Raw genomic sequence first — 19,409 nt, forward strand, 5'->3', positions numbered from 1 at the left:
AGGTCATAAAGCACGGGCTATTTTAGAACTTCACTCAAATAATGTTGTGTGTGCAATAGCGTTATAAGTAAAGTTTAAAACTACGAGTTACTTTACAATACTCTAAACTATTGTCACTACGTAAAGGTTCAGTCATCAGACACCTTTACTTAAGCACAACACTATAGAGACAAACATTGCTTGATGAAAATATTTTCAAAAATTTTCAAGTGGGAGACTAATAGTAAAAAAATTTCAAGTGGGAGCTGGATTATTGGATGAAAATTAATTTGTGAAAATAAAAAATAATATTATTTATTTTCTCAAGCATTCTCACATTGGTTATTTTTTAATGTGGAAGCTCCCTTTTAAACTCATTGTTTGATCAATGAGTTTAGGCTCTTAGGGCACCTAAGTTTTGGAAGGAGTGAGGAGATAGGTAAATGTGGATATGCCTATATCTCCACGTGCGGGTGGCGGGGCGTGGAGAGGAGGGATAGAATAATATATATACTAAAAAAATTCTTTTAATTTTCTAAAACATTTTTTTGGAATTGTGATTAACATTTATTACCGTTTTAACATCATTAATCCCACGAGTTTCTCCTTAATAAGTTTTTCCTTACCGTTTTTTGACCGTTGGCTATCTATCTTCCACTATATATACCTCGGTTTTCCTTTTATTTCTACACACACAAAAAACTATCGTCTTCTCATTCCTTTTTCTGTCATAACAAAAGTTTCCTAAGCTATTAATACCGTGTCTGTCATTTTGAGTGATTTTGATTCCAGTTTGTTTCTATGCAAAATCAATTGAAGAATAAATTGTTTTATTCTGGGGATGACGGGACATTATTCTGTTTGCACTATCCAAAGTAGAGTCGTGAAACGCCTTAAAAAGAGTGTGTTTTGCGACTCAGTCGTCTACTAACTTTATTTCTATTTTGTAGTTTCCTTTCATACAGATTCGTCTTTGCCCTTGCTTTTTTATTTTTTCTGTGTACCAGTTTTTCGAATCTGAATTAGTCATGTGTTGAAGACCGAAGTGCAACAACAAATTCAGATGATCCCTTTGGCAGATTAATACGTATAATTTCTGGAGTTGGCAGATTTATTTGTAGGGGTTACAGTCCAAGGTAGAATTTCTTTTAGATTTAAGTCCTTTTTAAGTATATGTATTTTTGTGGACATGATCTGATATCACCAACATGAAGTACATATTACCTCCGACATATTGTTAGAAAAGAACTGTCATTTGAACAAGGGAGGGACAATAATTTATTTTTCTTGGAGTACGACAGATTTGGATGTGATAACTACGTTTTCTTTATAGAGATACTGAAAGATGAATGTTTATCCTTCAGGATGATTAATAGAATTCAGTATCTGATGTAGAACATTGTTTGAACCACTACAAAAAATATTAGTTATACCATCAAAAAAACGTTATTGTTGATTTTCGATAGCGTTTTTCAAAATACTGTCATAGTCGATGTTATTGAAAGTCCATGACTTTTCATAGTGTTTTTTTATCGCTATGCAAAACACTATAATATGTCCCCAACGATAGCACAAATATGATGTTATAAATGTTTTTTATAACGTAAGAAAAAACTCTATCGAAACATTTTGATAGCATTTTTTATTGCGTTGAAAAAACGCTATAAAATGTTTCAATAGTGTTTTTAATAACATTAAAAAAATACTATAAACAATTTTTTGTAGCATTTTATGAAGGTTGTCGTTGCAAAAATCATTGACTTTTAATAGTAGTTTTTGTAGAGCTATTAATAATAATATAAAAGGTAGGTATGTATTAAAACCATTTGGCCTCATTAACATTTCATAATCACATTATTAAAAGAAGAATTACCATAGAACTATACATATAATATCTCATTGAATAATATATGTTATCTTCTGTGCATTCCGATTTTGTTTATAAAGGAAAAAAAATCCTTTGAGAACAAATCTAAACAAAAAACTACCCTGTTTTAGAAAACTCAATACATCACAACAAAACTGATAAACTGAAAAAGAGAAGAACCGAAGTGAATAAATTCGATCATGGCGGCCTCGGTAAGTTTGGTCGATCATTAGATTCGTAAAGCTTCAAAAATCCACCACCATTGCCAGGATTACGCAAGAACTCATCAAAATTCACACAACTTCATGTCCAGTTATTCCCTCTAACGATCTTAATCTTTATATGTTTCGGAAATCTCAACTTATGTTTATCTTCCCCTTCTCTTCTTCCTTTCCCTATTGAACGTTAAAAAATCACAAGAAAATGTAAAAAAGAGTCAATATCTTTTTTACTCTCTAAATAGCCAAGTAAGCTAAAAAAAACAAAGAGAAAAAATGCAAATGTTGCATACACATTGATTCATTACTAACATACTCCAAAAACTCAAAAAAATATACTAAAAGAGAAACATATTTTCTAACTCATCAGGATCTTATATTTGAAGTGTTGGTCCATAGAAACTATTTGTATTTGAAACATACCTGTTGCACCATGTAGATGTACAATGGTAATTGCTCCTCCATTGGCATTAATCTTTTCTGGATGTAGCCCCAACTTATTACGACAATACACAAATTGGGATGCAAATGCCTGTAGGTTAAAGGTTGTGCATTAGAGTAAGCCAACATGTATTGAATAGGTTCAAACTTTAAGCCTTACTAGTGATGAAAACGTAAGGTTACCTTTTTTATCTCAAAAAGATAAATATCATTCGATTCATGTCCAGCAACCTTGATAGCAGCTAGAATTGCAACAGCCAGGCTAACAACCATGATAGTAGGATTCATACCTACAGCAGAAAAGGTCCTGCAAAACCAACAGCAGCAAATGTTGAGAAAAGAAAGTACTTTGTGCTCAAGAAATCCCAAATTCAAATGATGGTCATGGTTATCACCCTCAAATAGTCCAATGATCTTTATTTTTTAGAAGCCTGAAACCAGTACCCAAAAGAAAGCATTTATTTTGCCAAACTATGTTTAATCTTCCTCAATGTCTCATGAAGGAGTGCGTTTCAAGAGAAATTATGGATAGTGGAAAGCATGTTGCACAACTCCAATATTTCAACCAAAAACTTTAATATTCAAGGAATCCATCTGCAACAAATGAGATATGCAATGCATATGATATGATATGTATGATTTCAAGAAAGTTTTGCACTTGTCCAAAAAAAGAAAGAAAAAAAGTCTTGCTTGCCTCAAGTTCTAATCCCTTTGAAAGAGGATGACAAGATCCGAAAGAGACCATATGGGTTATCAGCATGCACCTGTTAATACATGACACACCATATAGTTTTACTCTTCATTATATCACGATTTTACAAAAATAATGAGTGCAGAAAAGATAGGTAAAAAGAGAAGAAAAAAACCATACCAATGACCGACATCCTCAAGAACGTGCATTTCAACCCCACCTCCCTCTTCAACAGCCAGTTCCTCTGTAGCATGAATTCTCCGATGATGCAAGCTTCTTTCAACTTTCAAGAAATTGATATGCACATCACGTGGAACATCTTTCACAATTCTTCTACAAAACAATCGTATGAGACTGCATTACTACTATTTGAAAGGGAAAGGAATACGTTGATAACCAAAAAGTATCTAAAGTGACTACCATAAATTTGTCTCTTCGTAGGACTGATACATTTTAGCAATGCAATAAGTGGAATCCACCTGTAACAATAGGCCAATAACATTATCATTTGGAAAGTCGATACTTCAACCAAAAACTTTGATATTCAAGGGGGCTTATGCTTCTTCCTAGCTAAAAATGAGATCATCAACTCACCATCATAATGAATTTTCTGCTTTCCAAATAACTAGTAAGACAAAATTGTCCTTCCAATAAATGGGGTTCTTGAGCTAACCTAGACGCTTAATGACACATAGCAAATGTCTGAACAGAATTGAGAAAGCTGGTGCGCTCGCTCAGCCAGCCAAGATGAAAATCCGACTAAGTAGACTCATCAACACGATAATCCAGTTAGAAAGTGTCAAAACTATGGAGTTCAATTTGTCAATCCTAGATTATTGAACAAAATCTCTTCTCCAAAATACAAACAAGAACAAAAATCAGTACAACAAATCATTATAAAATTAAAGTTCTAGATGTTAATTAAGGGAAGCAAATTAATATCAAAAGTTGGTGAACTCAACGTCGACATCATAAAAGCCCTAATTGTAACATTAAAAAAAACAAAACAATGAATTAAAACAACAAAGGAAAATGCAAATGAAATCATACAACAATTAATAAAGGAAAAGAAAAAGTGGGGGAAATGAGGAGAGAGTGAAGTGGCATTCATCGCCGATGGAGTCGATCTCCTTACTGGCCTTCTGGTTGAACCAATAAGAACCAACTTTTATTTATAATCCGATCCATTTGGAGCTTTCAACTTAACGAAAAAAAGCAGTAGAAAGCGATCGAAAGAATTGCAAGAGAGAAAAAATGGCGATTAGAGAGAGATGAAATTGTATCGTCTTCCTCTCCACGCGTTCTTCTGTGCAAATTTTCTAAAATAAAAAATTGAAATAGGGAAATCGAATTAGGAAGGATCTGCGAGGAAAGGGAGATTGGGGAAATTTGAAACCAATGAAAAAAAGGGATTTGGGGTTGAGAAAGGTAAGGCGAAAAACCTAAAAATAAGGAGGGGCTTTTTCGCGCTTTCGATATTTCATCTTCCGCATTATCTTTTCTTTTATTTTTATAGCCTAAATAGTAAAAAGTTATGGTTAGATGCTATCAAAAGTCACACTTATTATTTTTGTCTATGTTGTAACTAATCGTTTCTTTTATCTTGCCCTTACATGCCATGCTTTTGTATTTAGAAGAATCTGAAATTAGCATAGGTGTTTCTTTTGATTAATAAAATTGAGTTTGATAGTGACTAACAAGTAATGAATGACATTTTTGTTGTAACTTCTTAAATTTATTTCTACTCTTAGTTTATTTTTAGGTTTCCTCTTGATGATCAGAAAACCTAAGTCTCTATTGCACAATACTTTTGTAAAAAGTATGGTGTGGCACTCAAATTTCCATCTCTACAAGGCTATACAAGCCGATAATGATGCAATGCCCAATTATTTGTCTATGGAAGTATGTAAGTTTGATATGGTTATTTGTGATTTGAAGTATTCTTGATTCAATGACTATTTGAAGATAGTATTGATTAGGCTTTTTCTTATTGTTTTTCTTTTCGCTATTCTTTCAGTTATCCATAATCTTAGCGTTCAGTAGATCCACAATCGTTCGTTGATCTTTTAGACGGGATATCACTCTTAGAAGAAAGTTAATCTATTAGAAGAAAGTTAATCTATTATATCGTGGGAGACAATTACTCTCAAAATTCAAGCATTAGAGTGAGTATATTTATCTTAAAAAAATAAGATAAATTCGTTGAGCTCGAATCTATGACACATATCTGAGTTCTTATTTGTTACGAAGACAATATGGATAATATCAAAGTATACAAGTGTTTTTTTGGTTTGGAAAATATGTGGTTTGTTTTATTCAAATTCACAGCTCACCATATTTCTTCTCAACTCTTCAATCACATGTTACACAGAGACAGAAAGCTTAACAAACAACTGCCACAACAATTCATGGCGACAGATCATGGGTCCACCGCCATAAAGGTCCTCGAGATCTGCACGGTAGCTCCTCCGCCCGGATCCACCGTGCCGGCCACTCTTCCCCTGACCTTCTTCGACATCCTCTGGTTCCGCTTCCCTCCCGTTGAACGCCTCTTCTTCTACAAATCTCCGGTGCCATTCCACGTCATCGTTTCAAACCTCAAAAAATCTCTCTCTCTCGTCCTCCAACACTACCTCCCCCTCGCCGGAGCAATCGTCTGGCCGGAAAATTCCCCCAAACCGGCCGTCGAGACCGCAGCCGGCGACGGAATTGTGCTTACAGTCGCGGAATCCGACGACGACTTCGACCATCTCGTCGGCGACGGGTTGCGTGAAGAGGCGAAACTTCAGCCGTTAGTGGCGGAGCTTGCCGCGGAGGAGGAGCGGGCAGCGGTGGTGGCTGTGCAGGTAACTTGGTTTGGGAATGGTAGATTTAGCATCGGAATAACTTCACATCACGCGATTCTGGACGGAAGGTCGTCGACTTCGTTCATGAAATCGTGGGCCGGGTTGTGTAAGAATTTGGTTGGGGGCGGTGACATTTTTTTCCCGGCGGCTGAGACGATGCCGTTTTATGATCGCAGCGTGGTGACCGACAACGTGGGACTTGAAGCCATTTATTTGGAATGCTGGTTGGCCCATGAAGGACCCAACAATAGAAGCTTGAAATTTTGGGACGTCAAAACTCCGCCAGATTTATTCCGAGGTAAACAATAATATCTATTATTTATTCAAGGTTGAATTATAAAAAAATACCCATAAATTTATGTATCAAAAATATGAATGAAATTTCAAATTAATGAGTTCAGAAAATATCAGCTTAGTTTTTAGTAGAAATCCTTACAAATACTTTTGAATTTTCAAAAATTTAAACATAATCTTAACCTAATAAAAGTTTTAAAAAAAAATAATAGGAAAAAACCGTTAATTATTCATAGTAACAAAGATAACTTTTAAAAATAAAAAATGTTTAAAAAAATTGATCAATTTATTTGAAGTTTTCTTAAATTAAAAAAAACAATTTTAAAACAATTATATATATAGATATCTTCAAATATTCTCGTATTTATCTTAATTTTTCAATTCTTAGTTGCATCTATTTTCTAAACCATTAAAATAAAAATAAAATTTTTAAGTTAAAACCAACATGAAATAATCTCACAAATTTAAAAAATCAATATCTCCTCATAAAACATATCAAAATGATAAAAAGTCAAATAAAAAAAGTATTTATCTATTAAAATGTACTCAACTAAAAAAAGTACAATTTTGTTAAAATATTTTAGTCTTGAAATCATTTGGCACCTTCTTTTTATTATGTTTTTCTCATATTGTAGTTCATATACCCTAATTAAAGTGCTCAATCTTATTTTATTTCTTTATTTATTTTAGATAAATAAGTGTCAAATAATTTTTTTTGGAAAAAAAAAAGGAGTAGGAGGACATTGAGGAAGGGGTGAGAAAAATATGGAAACAAAGACATCATTCAGGATTATATGTTTTTATTGTTACAGTAGCGAGAGTTTTTTTTTTTTAAATAAAAAAAAAAAGAAATCTTAAATTTTAGAAGATTTTTGGAAGTTTAGAAAGTGTAGGACATAAAACATCAACAAATTCCTTGCAGAACTAACAAGGGGATACCTTTGAAAATTTTGAAATTTTAGTGACATTTTTTACCAAAAGTGTAGAGTTCACTTATAATTTATAATTTTGCCTTCATTTAATCAGAGCAATAATAGTTCAGGTACTAATTTAAATGACTTTAATAAATCATTTCACTTGCAGGAGATACTCAACCACATAACGGTTGAAATTGAAACTTAGTTATAGATAATAGTATTCAAAATTTAATCACGTTCTATCGTTATATGTTTAGTCTAATGTATAAATTCAATTTTCTATTTTAGTTTCTATTTTTGTTCTTTACAAACGAACGATTAGTGTGGTTTTTTTCTTATGGCCAAGGTAGGAGTTAGAAGTAAATTATATTTTGGGTTAGATTACATGTAGTTAGTATGCATTTGAAATACACTTTTAGGTCTTTTATTGATAAAATAAATAGTTTCAAAAGAAAATTAGAATATTTGGTAGTCAAACAAAACAAACAAAACATTTTTAAAGTATATTTTAAATATTTTTTATTAAAAAAATTAAATAAAAATGACTTTTTTTGAAGAAAAAAAAATTCCTAAATCAATCCGATTAGATGTTTCATCTTTGAAGGTTTGGGCATATGTATAGTAGGTCCCTAACCTATCCATTGTGTATTTGATCGGCCCATGCACTCCCAAATTTGTTTTTAATATAATGATCCTTGACAAATTAAATGCAATATTTTTACTTTCTTAACTATAGTCTATTATATAAGTGTGAGATTGTGTGTGAACCTCTTTCAATTTTGTAATTAATTATATATTTTTTTTAAAAAAATTAAAGTACAAAAAAAAAAGACTCAATTTGTACATAGAAAATTTAGGAACTAAATACTATGGACCAAATTTTTCATGTAACTATTTTTGTTAGTGCTAACACAAATATGGTGGAACTTGGAATAATAATTCAAACTATAGAATGCTAAATACCTTGAGTTATTTTGATATGAACACTTCTTTTCATATTCATCCTCTAATTATGGAAACTAAGATTTCAAAAAAATTTTGACATCCAAATATTGTAAGATTGTTTCACAAAATCACTAAGTTAAGCTAAAAACATATAGTTTAGAAAATGTGTATTTCTAGAAAGTATAAATTAAAAAATTAAAAGAAAATTATTCAACACAAAATATAGAAAAAAGTTTAGAAGAGAAGTGTGAAAAAAATGTATTTAATTAGGATAAAATAGGCCCGAGGTATTCAATAGGGAAGCAAAATAAGATTTTGTTTCCCTTTCATTGTAGGAGAGTAGGTTTCAAGTTCGACCTTGAATACCAAAAATCTTATTATTATCACTAAATCAAACTCACTTCTAGATATAAAATGAGAAATAATAATAATAATAAAAATTTGCATAAAACCCCTAAGCTGTGGGGTTGATTGCATTCATACCCTCCAACTTTCGTCCCCAGAGTTTGTTAATGAATGCAATTAACCTCTTTCTTGAATGAATCTTTATTACTTTAACTGTGATCAGACATTTTAAAATTTAAAAAAAATAAAAATAATTTCTCATCTCACACCTTTTCCTCCCTCCTCCATCTTTTCCTTCCAACTACGTCTACATCTCCATCATCAAAGAAATCTTGAAACGACACTATAAAGTAACTTCCTAAATCTTATTATCCAAATTTATCTCTCTTTTAGGTGCACTTTTTGTGCCTTCCCAAGGCTTGACAACCATTGTAGAAACCACTGTCACTGTTGCCATCATCGCAACTTTCGTTGCTGCAGAGGCCATTGCTGTCTCTTCAAAATTTAACCCTTAATCGCCCTCTTTTCCTTCTTCCTCAACCTTTCTCCAAATTTCATCTCTATCTTCTTTCTCATGCAACCGATAACTTCTGTACTCTCTTTCATCGTGTGTTTTCCTAATTCAATAAAATGTTCATGCTTTTTATAACGATATAACCCTTTATATTAAACTGAGTTCATTACTACTAAAATTAATTAAAGACTTTTTTTTATTGAAAATGGATGAGAACACTAAACTTTCATTGAAAACTTCAAATAATCATTTATAAATCATAAATAAAATGTTTAGAAATAAAAGCTAGAAGATAAAATTCTAGATCAGATCCTATCTAACTTTGAAATAAAAATAATATAAAATAATCTATGAATTTGATAAATTCAAATAAGAATACAAAGATCAAATACAAAGAAAAATGTGAAAGGCAGAAGCAACAAAAGTCCTCTATGGCAAGTCGCAGCCACTTCTTGTTATTCGCCAAGCTTTCTTCTACCTCTATCTCTACCTGAAAAATTAAACATAAAAAGAGTTAGTATAAACATATACTCATTAAGAGACCCATTACTAGTCCCACTAGGTGTCTATTAACTTCCCACTAAGGTCCCGTAAAGAAGTACCTAAATACTAGCATGCTCCTAAACACATGCAATCTAGTGATCATGTAGGAACACATTAAGTCTTCGGTGAACTCGAAGGAACACCTTGGAGAAACTGGTCTTCGGTGAACCCGAAGGAATACCTAAGAGAAACTGGTCTTCAGTGAACCTGAAATCACTTAAGAGAATCGGGCTGTAAGTGACCCCATTAGATCACTCATAAAACATACCATGACAGACTTGTGGTCTCGTCGAACCACACAATCATAAAAAGGTAATCCTAAGGGACACCCATATGGGTACGACATTAATAAACAAAGTTAACAGAACACCTACCCATAGCATGTAGCATATCATAAACATCATAAACATGACATGAATATCAATCATAACGTCCTTAATCATACGATTAATATATCATGCATCATCATCAACATAATATCAGTCATCATCATCAACATAATATTAGTCATCAATATCAATCCTCACTATCAGTTATCAAAATAAATCATCAACATCAACACATTATGCATCTTAACTACATTAATGCATAATTGAAATTTACATGCGAGCTCTTAACTTCAGTTCGAAGGTCTAGAAGAGAATCTCTTACATCAATATTACCTTAACCAAAATTATTTCTAACAGTTACGGTCAAGCTTTCTAAATAATAGGACCTAAACAACAAGGGAACCCAATAACTAAAAATAATAATTTTTAATGATTGACTAATGACCCAAGAATCATTTTAATTCAACTTACCCAAAATCGAGATTGAATTCCAATTCAACCTTGATTTGAAAAAATTCATATATAGCTTAGTTCTTTCAATTTAATCTAGCCAAACCTTCAAGAAAAATTCCAAATTAAAATCCAACATTAACTTTATTTAGGACCAAAATCAATATTTGTTATGCATACCTAAAATCCAATCAAATACTCACCAAAACTTACCAAAAGTTGCTCAAAATTGGTGGAAAAATGCAAAATAATGTTGGCAGCTCGACTAAGCAAGGAGCGGCTCGAATCTGGCTTAAGTCTATATGTACGGCTTGGAGTAGGGGAAATCGGGTCGAGCTCAAAGGAACGGCTTGCACGCGGCTCGCGAAAGGATTTGGCTCGATTTAGTTTGCACATACGACTCAGATAAAGGAATAGGGCTCGACTTAGCTTGTGCGTGCAGCTCGGACAGAGGAGGGATGTGACGGTCGAGCAGAGACGAGTGAAGACAATCTGATGCGCGGTAGACGGGTTGACGGAGTTAGTGGTGATGGACAGAGACGGGTGACACATACAGCGAGGCAAAACAGCTTGGAACAACTTGGACTTCGATGATGCTTGCAATGTAGAACAAGAAACGATGGGGTTAAGCTTCACGGTGACAAAGGAAGAGAGAGGTGACTGATAGCGTGATGAAAACGATCAGAGATGGACGACGGAAAGAGTGGTGACAGCAGTGGAGCTAGGATTTTCCAAGGAAGGAGAAGATAAATGAGGAAGAAGATGAAGTGCATGCAAACCAAGAAGGTCTTTTTAAAATAATAATAATATTATTATTTTACTTTATCTTTTTACCTTTACCTTTTCAAATGAAAAACAAATCACTCTCTTTCCTCATTTAATCCAATCCAATCAACTCCTTCTTTTTCCAAAAATAAAATAACAATTAAATCTTCTCTCTCCATTTAATACCCATCAAATCATCTTAATATAATTATTTTTCCCTTCCTTTAAAACTAATTAATTAATTAATTATATATATATATATATAATTAATGAATCAAAATCATTAAATCTCACAAAATTAATTAACCAATATCAAATCGTTAATAGCATCAAATTCCCAATCTTCAAATTAATTAAATATTCTTCCAAGTAAATATTTAATTAATCATAATTTCCACAAAATCAACCAATTATCTCAAAATAATACCTCAATAATTCCAACATCTCTTTGTTATTTATTTGATGATCATTTTTTAAGAGGAAAGAGATTTAAAAGATTAAAAGCAAACAAAGCAAATGAAACAAAATGAGAGAAAGGAGAAGTGTAGTGTACCAACCATTTTTGTTACTCACACTTGTTACTAAAATAAACGCCTCTATTTATAGGCGAGGGTTGATGTGACAGTACATTCTACACTCCATTAATTCTTTTGATAAAGTTGTGTTGTCGATGCCGCAGATGTCCTTTTGTCCTTTTTCTAACATTTGCGCAAACCATTTTTGTTTGCTAGTGCTTTAGACCGCTTAGCTTGTTATGATCGCCACCTTGCTAGCTGCACGTGTCTCCTCGCCAAATGTTCTATTGTCAAGCTATACTTCTTTTTGCATAAAAAAGGGAGAAAGTTCTTTTGTAGTTCGTGATGCATAACTTGATCAATTCTCCGACTTTTCTCCGCGTTTTCTTCCAATCTTATGCATTAAGGCTTCATTATTTTACATAAAAGGCTATAATAACTTGTATTTTTACAAGTTATCAAACATAGAACTTACACATCTAGCAGGAACTTAAAACAAACTTTATATAATAATTAAGTGTCGCCCATCTAAACAATCAAGTACAATGAGTTTGTTATAAACGAATACAAACTAGAGTTCATATGAGTCAAAGACTAATACTTACAACCAATAACTTACAAACTATAGCTAAACTCAAGTACGGACCATAAGTACTTCTAGAACAAGGCATACTAGTATGAAACTCAAAATGCACTAGTAGATAGACGGATGAAGTAAGGTGTCAGGTCCATGATCTCTACCTGAAAAGTAAGAAAACGTTTTTAGAAAGAGTGAGCTAAAACTCTAAATCCGCAAATCAATGTGTAGTAAACAACTTATCAAATACATTTTAAATAAATCAAATACACAGTTCTCAAACATAAACAATTGTGTCAAACATTTCTCTTTCACTTCCTATATCTTGAATCTTTGTACTTTACAAGATGAAATTTTAAGCATCAATAGCGCTCTATCTCGTAATGGCTACTATGAGATGAAAAATCTAAGCATTTGTAGAATGCCCTCATCTTTATCTAGTCATAGTGATAGGTTTCTAGGCATCTATTGAATACTCTCATCACAGGACCTCTGTGCACAGGAAAAACTCCCCTGGTAGGGTTGCCACAAATCTCTAGATATATCTTAGGTATAGACTAAAACATGCTCAAAACATTTCCTGCTTAAAACATTATATCAAATTAAAACAACATGTTATATAAATCTCTTGCATTTAGCAAGTCTTAAATCTGTAAAACAAGCTTTATTTAAACAACATTTAACCTAAATACTTTCAGAAGCCCAGCATCCATATTCTTGCCCATAAATTAATGTATAAAGATCCATTCTCAATAAACTTATTAGTCAAACTCATGTTTTTCAAAATTTTCTAAACTTGAAACTTATGCTTTGGAAATCTAACTATTTAAATCAAGTACAATTCTGAAATATGTTAACTCAAAGCATGCTTTAAACATAAACTTAGTAAATCCTGTTTAGGAATCAATTTCAAATTTATTTTTCTCACTCACACGTGGTAGTTAATTCCTTGTCCTATAATTTTTTTCAATCTCCTCTTGCCTTGAAATTAGTTAATTTAAACTCATTTTAAACCTTTAAAATCAGAAAACATCAAAACTTAGCCCAAAACTCACAAAAACACCAAAATTGCTAAAAAATGGTGTTATGGCACGACTAACCGTTGAGCATGGGCAATGGGTAGCATGTACAAGCACACAAGTCTATCCCAGGTGCTTGGCCATGTGCTAGCTTAGCACGCCCCACAGTCGCATGACACCGTACTATGCCCCATTCTACATATGCATTCGGGCAGCTTTGAGCGCATGTGGCCTGTTGCACGGCCTAGGCGCGACCCCATATTTTAAAGACCTTTACGACTCACAAGAACTTGGTAAAGGAAGGAGAAGATTTGAAAAGAAATTCTAAGAAAAACTTATTATGTAACAAGATTTAAGTGACATGGCTAAGGAAGAGGAATTTTTTGGTGAAGTGTTAAGAAAAGAATGCTAGGAGGTTATGTGGGCGACCACAAGAGGAGTAAAAAAACTCTATAAAGGTGCGCAGGCATTATTAGCATGTATAGATGGCCCAGGCTTGATTGCTATGGCTTAAACGAGGAGAACCTCTAAAGACATGTAATAGGCTGCCAAATGAGCTAAGGTAATGATTTGTAGATTTGTTGGTTACTTTATGCTTGACTTGTTTAATAATAAATTCATTGATACGTCATTGAGACTTTATGTCTACGACTACGCTACGCAATAAGACATGATTGCCATATACAACATGCTCACTATATCTCTAAGTGAGGATTGTGCAATAAAAGGTACACATCCTTTCCACACGTGACTAGTACTCCTGCATTGAGTACAAGTTTTCCTATCGCTTGCTCAAGTGTAAGTGAAGCGATATGTTTCTTGGGTAAGTCAAGGTCGCACACAAGGAATTGCTACCAAACTTAGTTATAATGTTTACTTCTTTCCAAGCGGTATAAATATCCATACAGTATAAAGTGTGTGTAAATGTGTATGTGTGTATTAAATCTACTATTTACACTAGAGATTCTGTAGAAGGTGATGTGAAATGGTATGAATATGGAGAATGAACTAACTTGTACTAAGAAAATATGAAGGAAATTCTCCGCATTATAGGCGATTAAGTCATGCGACTATCCTTGATGCGATAGAGATTACATACCCAACTTCTAATTTAAGGTAAGAACCTCTCGATGCTTAAAGGCCACACTTGTTCACCTCTCAGGATACAAATGGTAAATATGAACTATGTGATAGCTATCTAGATTTCACTATTTATAAGGGTCATATTGCTTCTCTTTTAAGGTGGACAACCTCTCACTGTCAAGATACAACACTTGTTCTCCTTTCGAGACACAAATGATGGAGGTCAATCGCCAGAATGGATTTTGTTTCCAAACTCCTTCTAGTACGCGTTTAACTATGTCTTTGTTATTTACTCTATTGAGTAGTTGGCAATAAACGTTAGCCAAGCGATGAACCTTATAAGTGCTCTTCTCAAGCACTTATCATGAACTTAAACTACTTATAACCGTTCAGCAAGATAAACAGTAAAGAAGTGACATAATGTCAGTGAATATAAATGCAATGTGTTGATTGAATTAAGGCTTTCAGCCATTGAAATATACAAGCGTCAAAACATTACAAAGAAAGTACAAAAATAGAATGTAAAGAAGATTAGTTGAGTTGCAAAATGCCTTATGAGCATCCCTTGGCTCTTTTACAAGTTAGGAGGAAAGATGGTGGTTTCTCTCTCTAATCTCACTTTATGCTCTCACTCAGAAGTTGATCGGAGAAGAGGAGAAGAGAGAAAATACTTCTACAAAAGGGGAAAAACTACTCTTTTTTGACGATACTACTCTTTTCTGACGACCCTTAGGAAGATAGATCTCTCTAGAGCTCTCTAGTTCTTAGTCCATGCAAACCTCCTTTACATGGTGAAGATGGAGGTGTTTTATAGGCAACTTTGGGCTAGAAGCTTCTATTCCTCTACACATTTTAGTGCCAAAAAGCAGACTTGTCAAGACACATCAACTCCATCTACCATTCTTGTCTTCTTTAGTGAATCTTTTCGCGTGATGATGTGGCATATTGCCTCGTAAAGTTAACCGTCAGGCAACCTTCCTACTTTAAGCTTTCGCAGGCATTCTTCTTACGATTCATTATAATTCTTATTTTCCTCATTATTTGCAATAGAAGCACTAAAATCATGAAAAACAGGTGTGGAGACTTATGTAAGTTATATTCTCTTATCTTTATGAATTTGCAGTAAAAGCTACACGTTTTAACACTTTGTCCTATGTTTAGACTCCATTGTTTTACTTAAAAGACCATAATAACTTGTATTTCTACAAGTTATCAGGTAATCTCTAAAATACACATTTTAAGCGGTCAAAGGTCGATGGAGAACCTCTAATGCTAGGCAAGAAAGGCAAGATTGGGCAACCACATATTGAGAAATAACCTCTAAAGAAGTCATGGGGAGCAAGAGGGTGCTAGGTAAAATGATTGGTTAAGAGGTTAGCAAGGATTAGTAAGGGCTATGCTAGAAGATCGTTGACGGCTAGGCCAGATGACTTACTAAGAGGTTAGTAAGTGTGGAAAGTAGGCGGCCAAGAGCTGGGCGAAGAAGTTATGCACGTGAGGAAGCTTATGACCATTGAGATTAGCAAGGCATTTGAGTAAGCAATGTGGTTGGTTATGGTTAATCGATTTAATAGAAATTCAGGTGTCTTAAGCATGTTTCATGCATTTTGTAGATAAGTAGGAGGTGATTAAGTAGCAATATGGAATTAGGAGGCTGATTAAGGAAATTAAGAGGCAAATTAAGGAAGTTAGAGGTGTCAATGCAGTTTCATTCGAGGGTTCATCATAAATAGGCAATTTCAGACAAGGATTTCTCACAATCCACTCGTGCCATTTGCTTCAAATTACTTTCAAAAGTTCACAAATTGAGTCTAGTTTCTAGACTAGGGCTGCCAGACAAATTTAAGTTGAGAAGGATTTAGTTTGAGTTGAAGAAATAGAGAAATGTCAGTTTTCTGAGCATTTTAAGTAAGGTGCACTTTTCGAAAGCCACAAAATGCATCTTTTGGAATTTGTAGCTAAAATTTTGAGGTCAAAAAGATCTTAAAGAAAATTCTAAACCAATGGCTAACAACAAGTGTAGTGAGTGATTAAATGATTTCTATAATGTTTCTTAAAGCATGATTGATAAGTTATTGCTTAAAGCATGTTTCAAGAAAAATGTTTAGGATTACTAATTTGCTATTGAGTTTGCTAAAGTTCAATGTTCAAGTATTTACAAGTTGATTTCCAAAAGACTAAATTAGGTTCAACTAAATTCTATAGCTATGTCGTCAAAACTATGTTTCAAGGTTTTCAACTATGTTTTATTGTAGCCAAAATCTTCCATGAGTCCTATTGTACACCTTCGTACTAATAGTAGGATTGATAGGTCTATTTTAACTATGAGCCATCAAAATAGATATAAATTATTATGCCTTAAAGTAAGAGGATACCAGTGAAAGTTGTTTCCTATCGACTATATCGTCTTAGGACGAAGAGGTTTAATACTGCATGTAGCTATGAATCATGTCTTCCAAAAGCTCTATGCCATGTTATTCAAAGTTCCAATATTTTCAAGTACCATACTATGAAATGAATTTCTATTGTTTAATGATTACTAAGCCGAGGTTTCATGCTAAACCGTTTATGAAAATACATTTCATAAAACCATCACTCACTAAGTCTTTTGACTTACTCTTTCAAAATGAACTTTAGGGATGAAAAAGAAATAAATACTAGTGACAAAAAATTAATCTTATATATACTAGGGGCGTACTTGGGTTTGGTTTTGTTGGGTCGGGTTGAAGTTATTTTTTGAACCAACTCGAAAATTTGGGTTAGTTGGGTTGAAAACCTAAAAGACCCAGACAAAGTTTCTAACCCAATAACCCACTCCAGTTGGGTTATAACTTATTTTTTCTTTTTAATTTTAAATATTTAAGTTTATCAATAACACATACAATTAATAACTAAAATCTCATTTAAATTCAAATATAGAATACCAAATATGTATGATATTGTAACGCCCAACATTTTCGGTTTCCTTTGTTATTTTGGACCACTAATAATATTAATCCTAAGTGTGTTTATTATTGGTATTAAACTAAAGTTTTTATGGTTTAATTATGAAGTTAGGGGGGTGAAATAAATTATTGGCTTAACAAATAAATGGCCTTGGAAAGGGTCAAAAGTGGTTATTGGAGGAGAGAGGAAAGAGGGTTTTAAAGATTCTTTTATTATTTTTATTATTTTTATTTCTTTTAAAAAGAGGCCTTGGGACTCGTGCGTAAAGAGGAAGAGGAAAATTTTCAAAGAAAGAAAAAGGGAGAAAAAAAAAAAAAATTTTCCTTTTGAAACCCTAGCCGCCGCACGCCGCCGCCGCCGCCGCCGCCGCGAACCCGAGCCGCCAAGCATCCTTCTCTGTTCAGCAGCGCAGCCGAGCCGCAATCGCGACCGAGCCGTCGCCGAGTTTCCAGCCGCGCCGGGAGATCGTCCAAGCCGATCTGCGCAGCCGAGCGCCCGTCGGACGCCGAAGCCGAGTCGAAGCCGCCTCCGTGCGTCCGCAGCCAACCCGTCAGCCAGCCGAGGCGCGCCGCTCCGATCCGACGCAAGCGCAGCCGAAACGCCAGTCGTAGCCGTCGCCGAGCGAAGCCGCGGTAGCCGGACCACCAGCAGCCGCCGCGCCACCCGAGATCCGGAAGCCGAAGCCTCGCGCGCAAAGGTCCGACCGAAGACCCGCCCCGCGACCCGAACCGACGCGCGCCACCCTCCGGAAACCCGACCCGCGCCCGCGTGCACCCGTGCGTGAGCCGCGCCCGCGTGTGAAGCCGCGCCCGCGTGTGAAGCCGCGCCGCGCGCTTTTGTGTAGCCGAGCCGCGTCTCCCTGTTGCAAGCCGAGCCGCGTCTCCCCCTGTTGCAAGCCGAGCCGCACGCGAAATCCCTGTACCGAGCCGAGCCGCGTCTGCCCAAGCCGAGCCGGTCCTGTCTTCTTCCAGCCGAGCCGCCAGGACTAAATTGGCTCCATCCACCTATATTTTGGTAAGCTAATTAATTATTGTGGTTTTTCCGGTAAGACTCCATGCTCGGACGTTAGTTAAATTAATTTGGATCTAAATTATATTATTTTCCTCAAGGGACGTCTTGGACCAAGAAATTACTGCAGCGCGGGATTTCCTTCAGTAGGGGCTCGAGCACTGCAACCTCCTTCTAGGTTAGGACTTCGTCGCTTGGAAAGCGTACTGCCTCGCGGTTAGGACTCGACAAGTAGATCTCCAGGTAAGAGATTCTACTACTAGTTTCACGTTTGAAGTATGAGACTGTGTATGCCCTGTGTTGCATATTGAGAGTTTGACAGTATGATGCCTGAAATAAATGTTAGTATGATGCAAATGACGATATAGTTGTGCTATAGCCTGTTATGCGTGGCAAGATTTATTATGGTTACGACGAATGTCGGGGCGGAGAGTGTAGAAATGATTTATGTGACATGTTATATGCTGATGCCATGTGTATGTATACTGCAAATTAGGGTACCTGTTAGCTTGATTCTGTTAGAGTCGTACCTGCATGGGTGTCCTTCGGGATCACCACCTATTGAGGACTGTGTGGTCCGACGGGACGCCAGTCTAGCATGATATAGACATGACTCGAGTGACTCGACGGGGTCCTCGCATCCCGACTGTCCTAGGTGTCCCCGGGCACCGAAGACCAGAGTTACGTTCCTACGGGAGCGCATGATTGCACGTGTTCGGGAACGTGCCAGAGATTGGGTACCAGTTATCAGGACTCTAACAGGAAGTTAACAGGCACCTAGTGGGACTAGTAGTGGGTCCCTTACTGAGTATTTTTATACTCATTCTCTCCACTTTATGTTTTCAGGTAGAGGACGAGGCAAAGGCAAGGGCAAGCTGGCGAGCGACCCGAAGTGAGACCGAGGAGGGCCATAGGGACTACCGCTTCCGCTTATTTCTTATTTCAGATTTTAGCATTTGAGTTTGAGTACTTTTTATTTTTCACTATCTTTTATGTAGATAGGGCCCGAGTAGGATTTCAGAACGTTTTTACATTTTTGCATGACTACCTTGTTTATGTTTTTATAAATGAATTTCTTGAACCGTATGCTTTTAATAAAATTTTTAGACTTAAACCA

At 35.1% G+C, this 19,409-nt stretch overlaps 2 protein-coding genes and 1 long non-coding RNA gene across 4 annotated transcripts; 1 reads left to right on the top strand and 2 right to left on the bottom strand.

Moving 5' to 3' along the window:
• Positions 1–1,902: 1,902 nt before the first annotated feature.
• On the bottom strand, positions 1,903–3,057 carry LOC127149910 (3-ketoacyl-CoA thiolase 1, peroxisomal-like). The gene is made up of 4 exons (XM_051086303.1): positions 2,901–3,057; positions 2,689–2,812; positions 2,488–2,596; positions 1,903–2,241 (listed from the first exon to the last, which is right to left on the bottom strand). The coding sequence occupies exons 2-4, from the start codon at positions 2,791–2,793 to the stop codon at positions 2,150–2,152; spliced, it is 306 nt and encodes a 101-aa protein (XP_050942260.1). The 5' UTR covers positions 2,794–2,812; positions 2,901–3,057; the 3' UTR covers positions 1,903–2,149.
• A 141-nt stretch (positions 3,058–3,198) lies between these two features.
• LOC127149911 (uncharacterized) lies at positions 3,199–4,047 on the bottom strand. Its single transcript, XR_007821779.1, has 4 exons — positions 3,791–4,047; positions 3,617–3,675; positions 3,377–3,529; positions 3,199–3,269 (listed from the first exon to the last, which is right to left on the bottom strand). It is a non-coding gene; the product is annotated as an uncharacterized LOC127149911 (long non-coding RNA).
• Positions 4,048–5,492: 1,445 nt separating this feature from the next.
• On the top strand, positions 5,493–19,409 carry LOC127149912 (phenolic glucoside malonyltransferase 1-like). Of its 2 annotated transcripts, none has more exons than XM_051086304.1 (2): positions 5,493–6,340; positions 19,139–19,409. In XM_051086304.1, exons 1-2 carry the CDS (start codon positions 5,497–5,499, stop codon positions 19,186–19,188), a joined length of 894 nt encoding a protein of 297 aa, XP_050942261.1. In that variant the 5' UTR covers positions 5,493–5,496; the 3' UTR covers positions 19,189–19,409. The 2 variants fall into 2 exon arrangements, with proteins under 2 accessions (XP_050942261.1, XP_050942262.1); XM_051086305.1 differs by lacking the exon at positions 19,139–19,409 and adding an exon at positions 7,420–7,632.

The sequence above is a fragment of the Cucumis melo genome, chromosome 6 (genome assembly GCF_025177605.1).
Source record: "Cucumis melo cultivar AY chromosome 6, USDA_Cmelo_AY_1.0, whole genome shotgun sequence".
Classification (NCBI taxonomy): Eukaryota; Viridiplantae; Streptophyta; class Magnoliopsida; order Cucurbitales; family Cucurbitaceae; genus Cucumis; species Cucumis melo.

What these genes read in the sequence shown, in the direction of transcription:
- LOC127149910 (XM_051086303.1), bottom strand. Translation starts at nt 2,793, where the DNA reads ATGAATCCTACTATCATGGTTGTTAGCCTGGCTGTTGCAATTCTAGCT. An exon ending in ATCTTTTTGAGATAAAAAAG is followed by an intron (nt 2,597 to 2,688) that starts GTAACCTTACGT and finishes TTTAACCTACAG; the next exon opens with GCATTTGCATCCCAATTTGT. An exon ending in ACATCTACATGGTGCAACAG is followed by an intron (nt 2,242 to 2,487) that starts GTATGTTTCAAA and finishes AACGTTCAATAG; the next exon opens with GGAAAGGAAGAAGAGAAGGG.
- LOC127149912 (XM_051086304.1), top strand. Translation starts at nt 5,497, where the DNA reads ATGTGGTTTGTTTTATTCAAATTCACAGCTCACCATATTTCTTCTCAA. An exon ending in TCCGCCAGATTTATTCCGAG is followed by an intron (nt 6,341 to 19,138) that starts GTAAACAATAAT and finishes TTATGTTTTCAG; the next exon opens with GTAGAGGACGAGGCAAAGGC.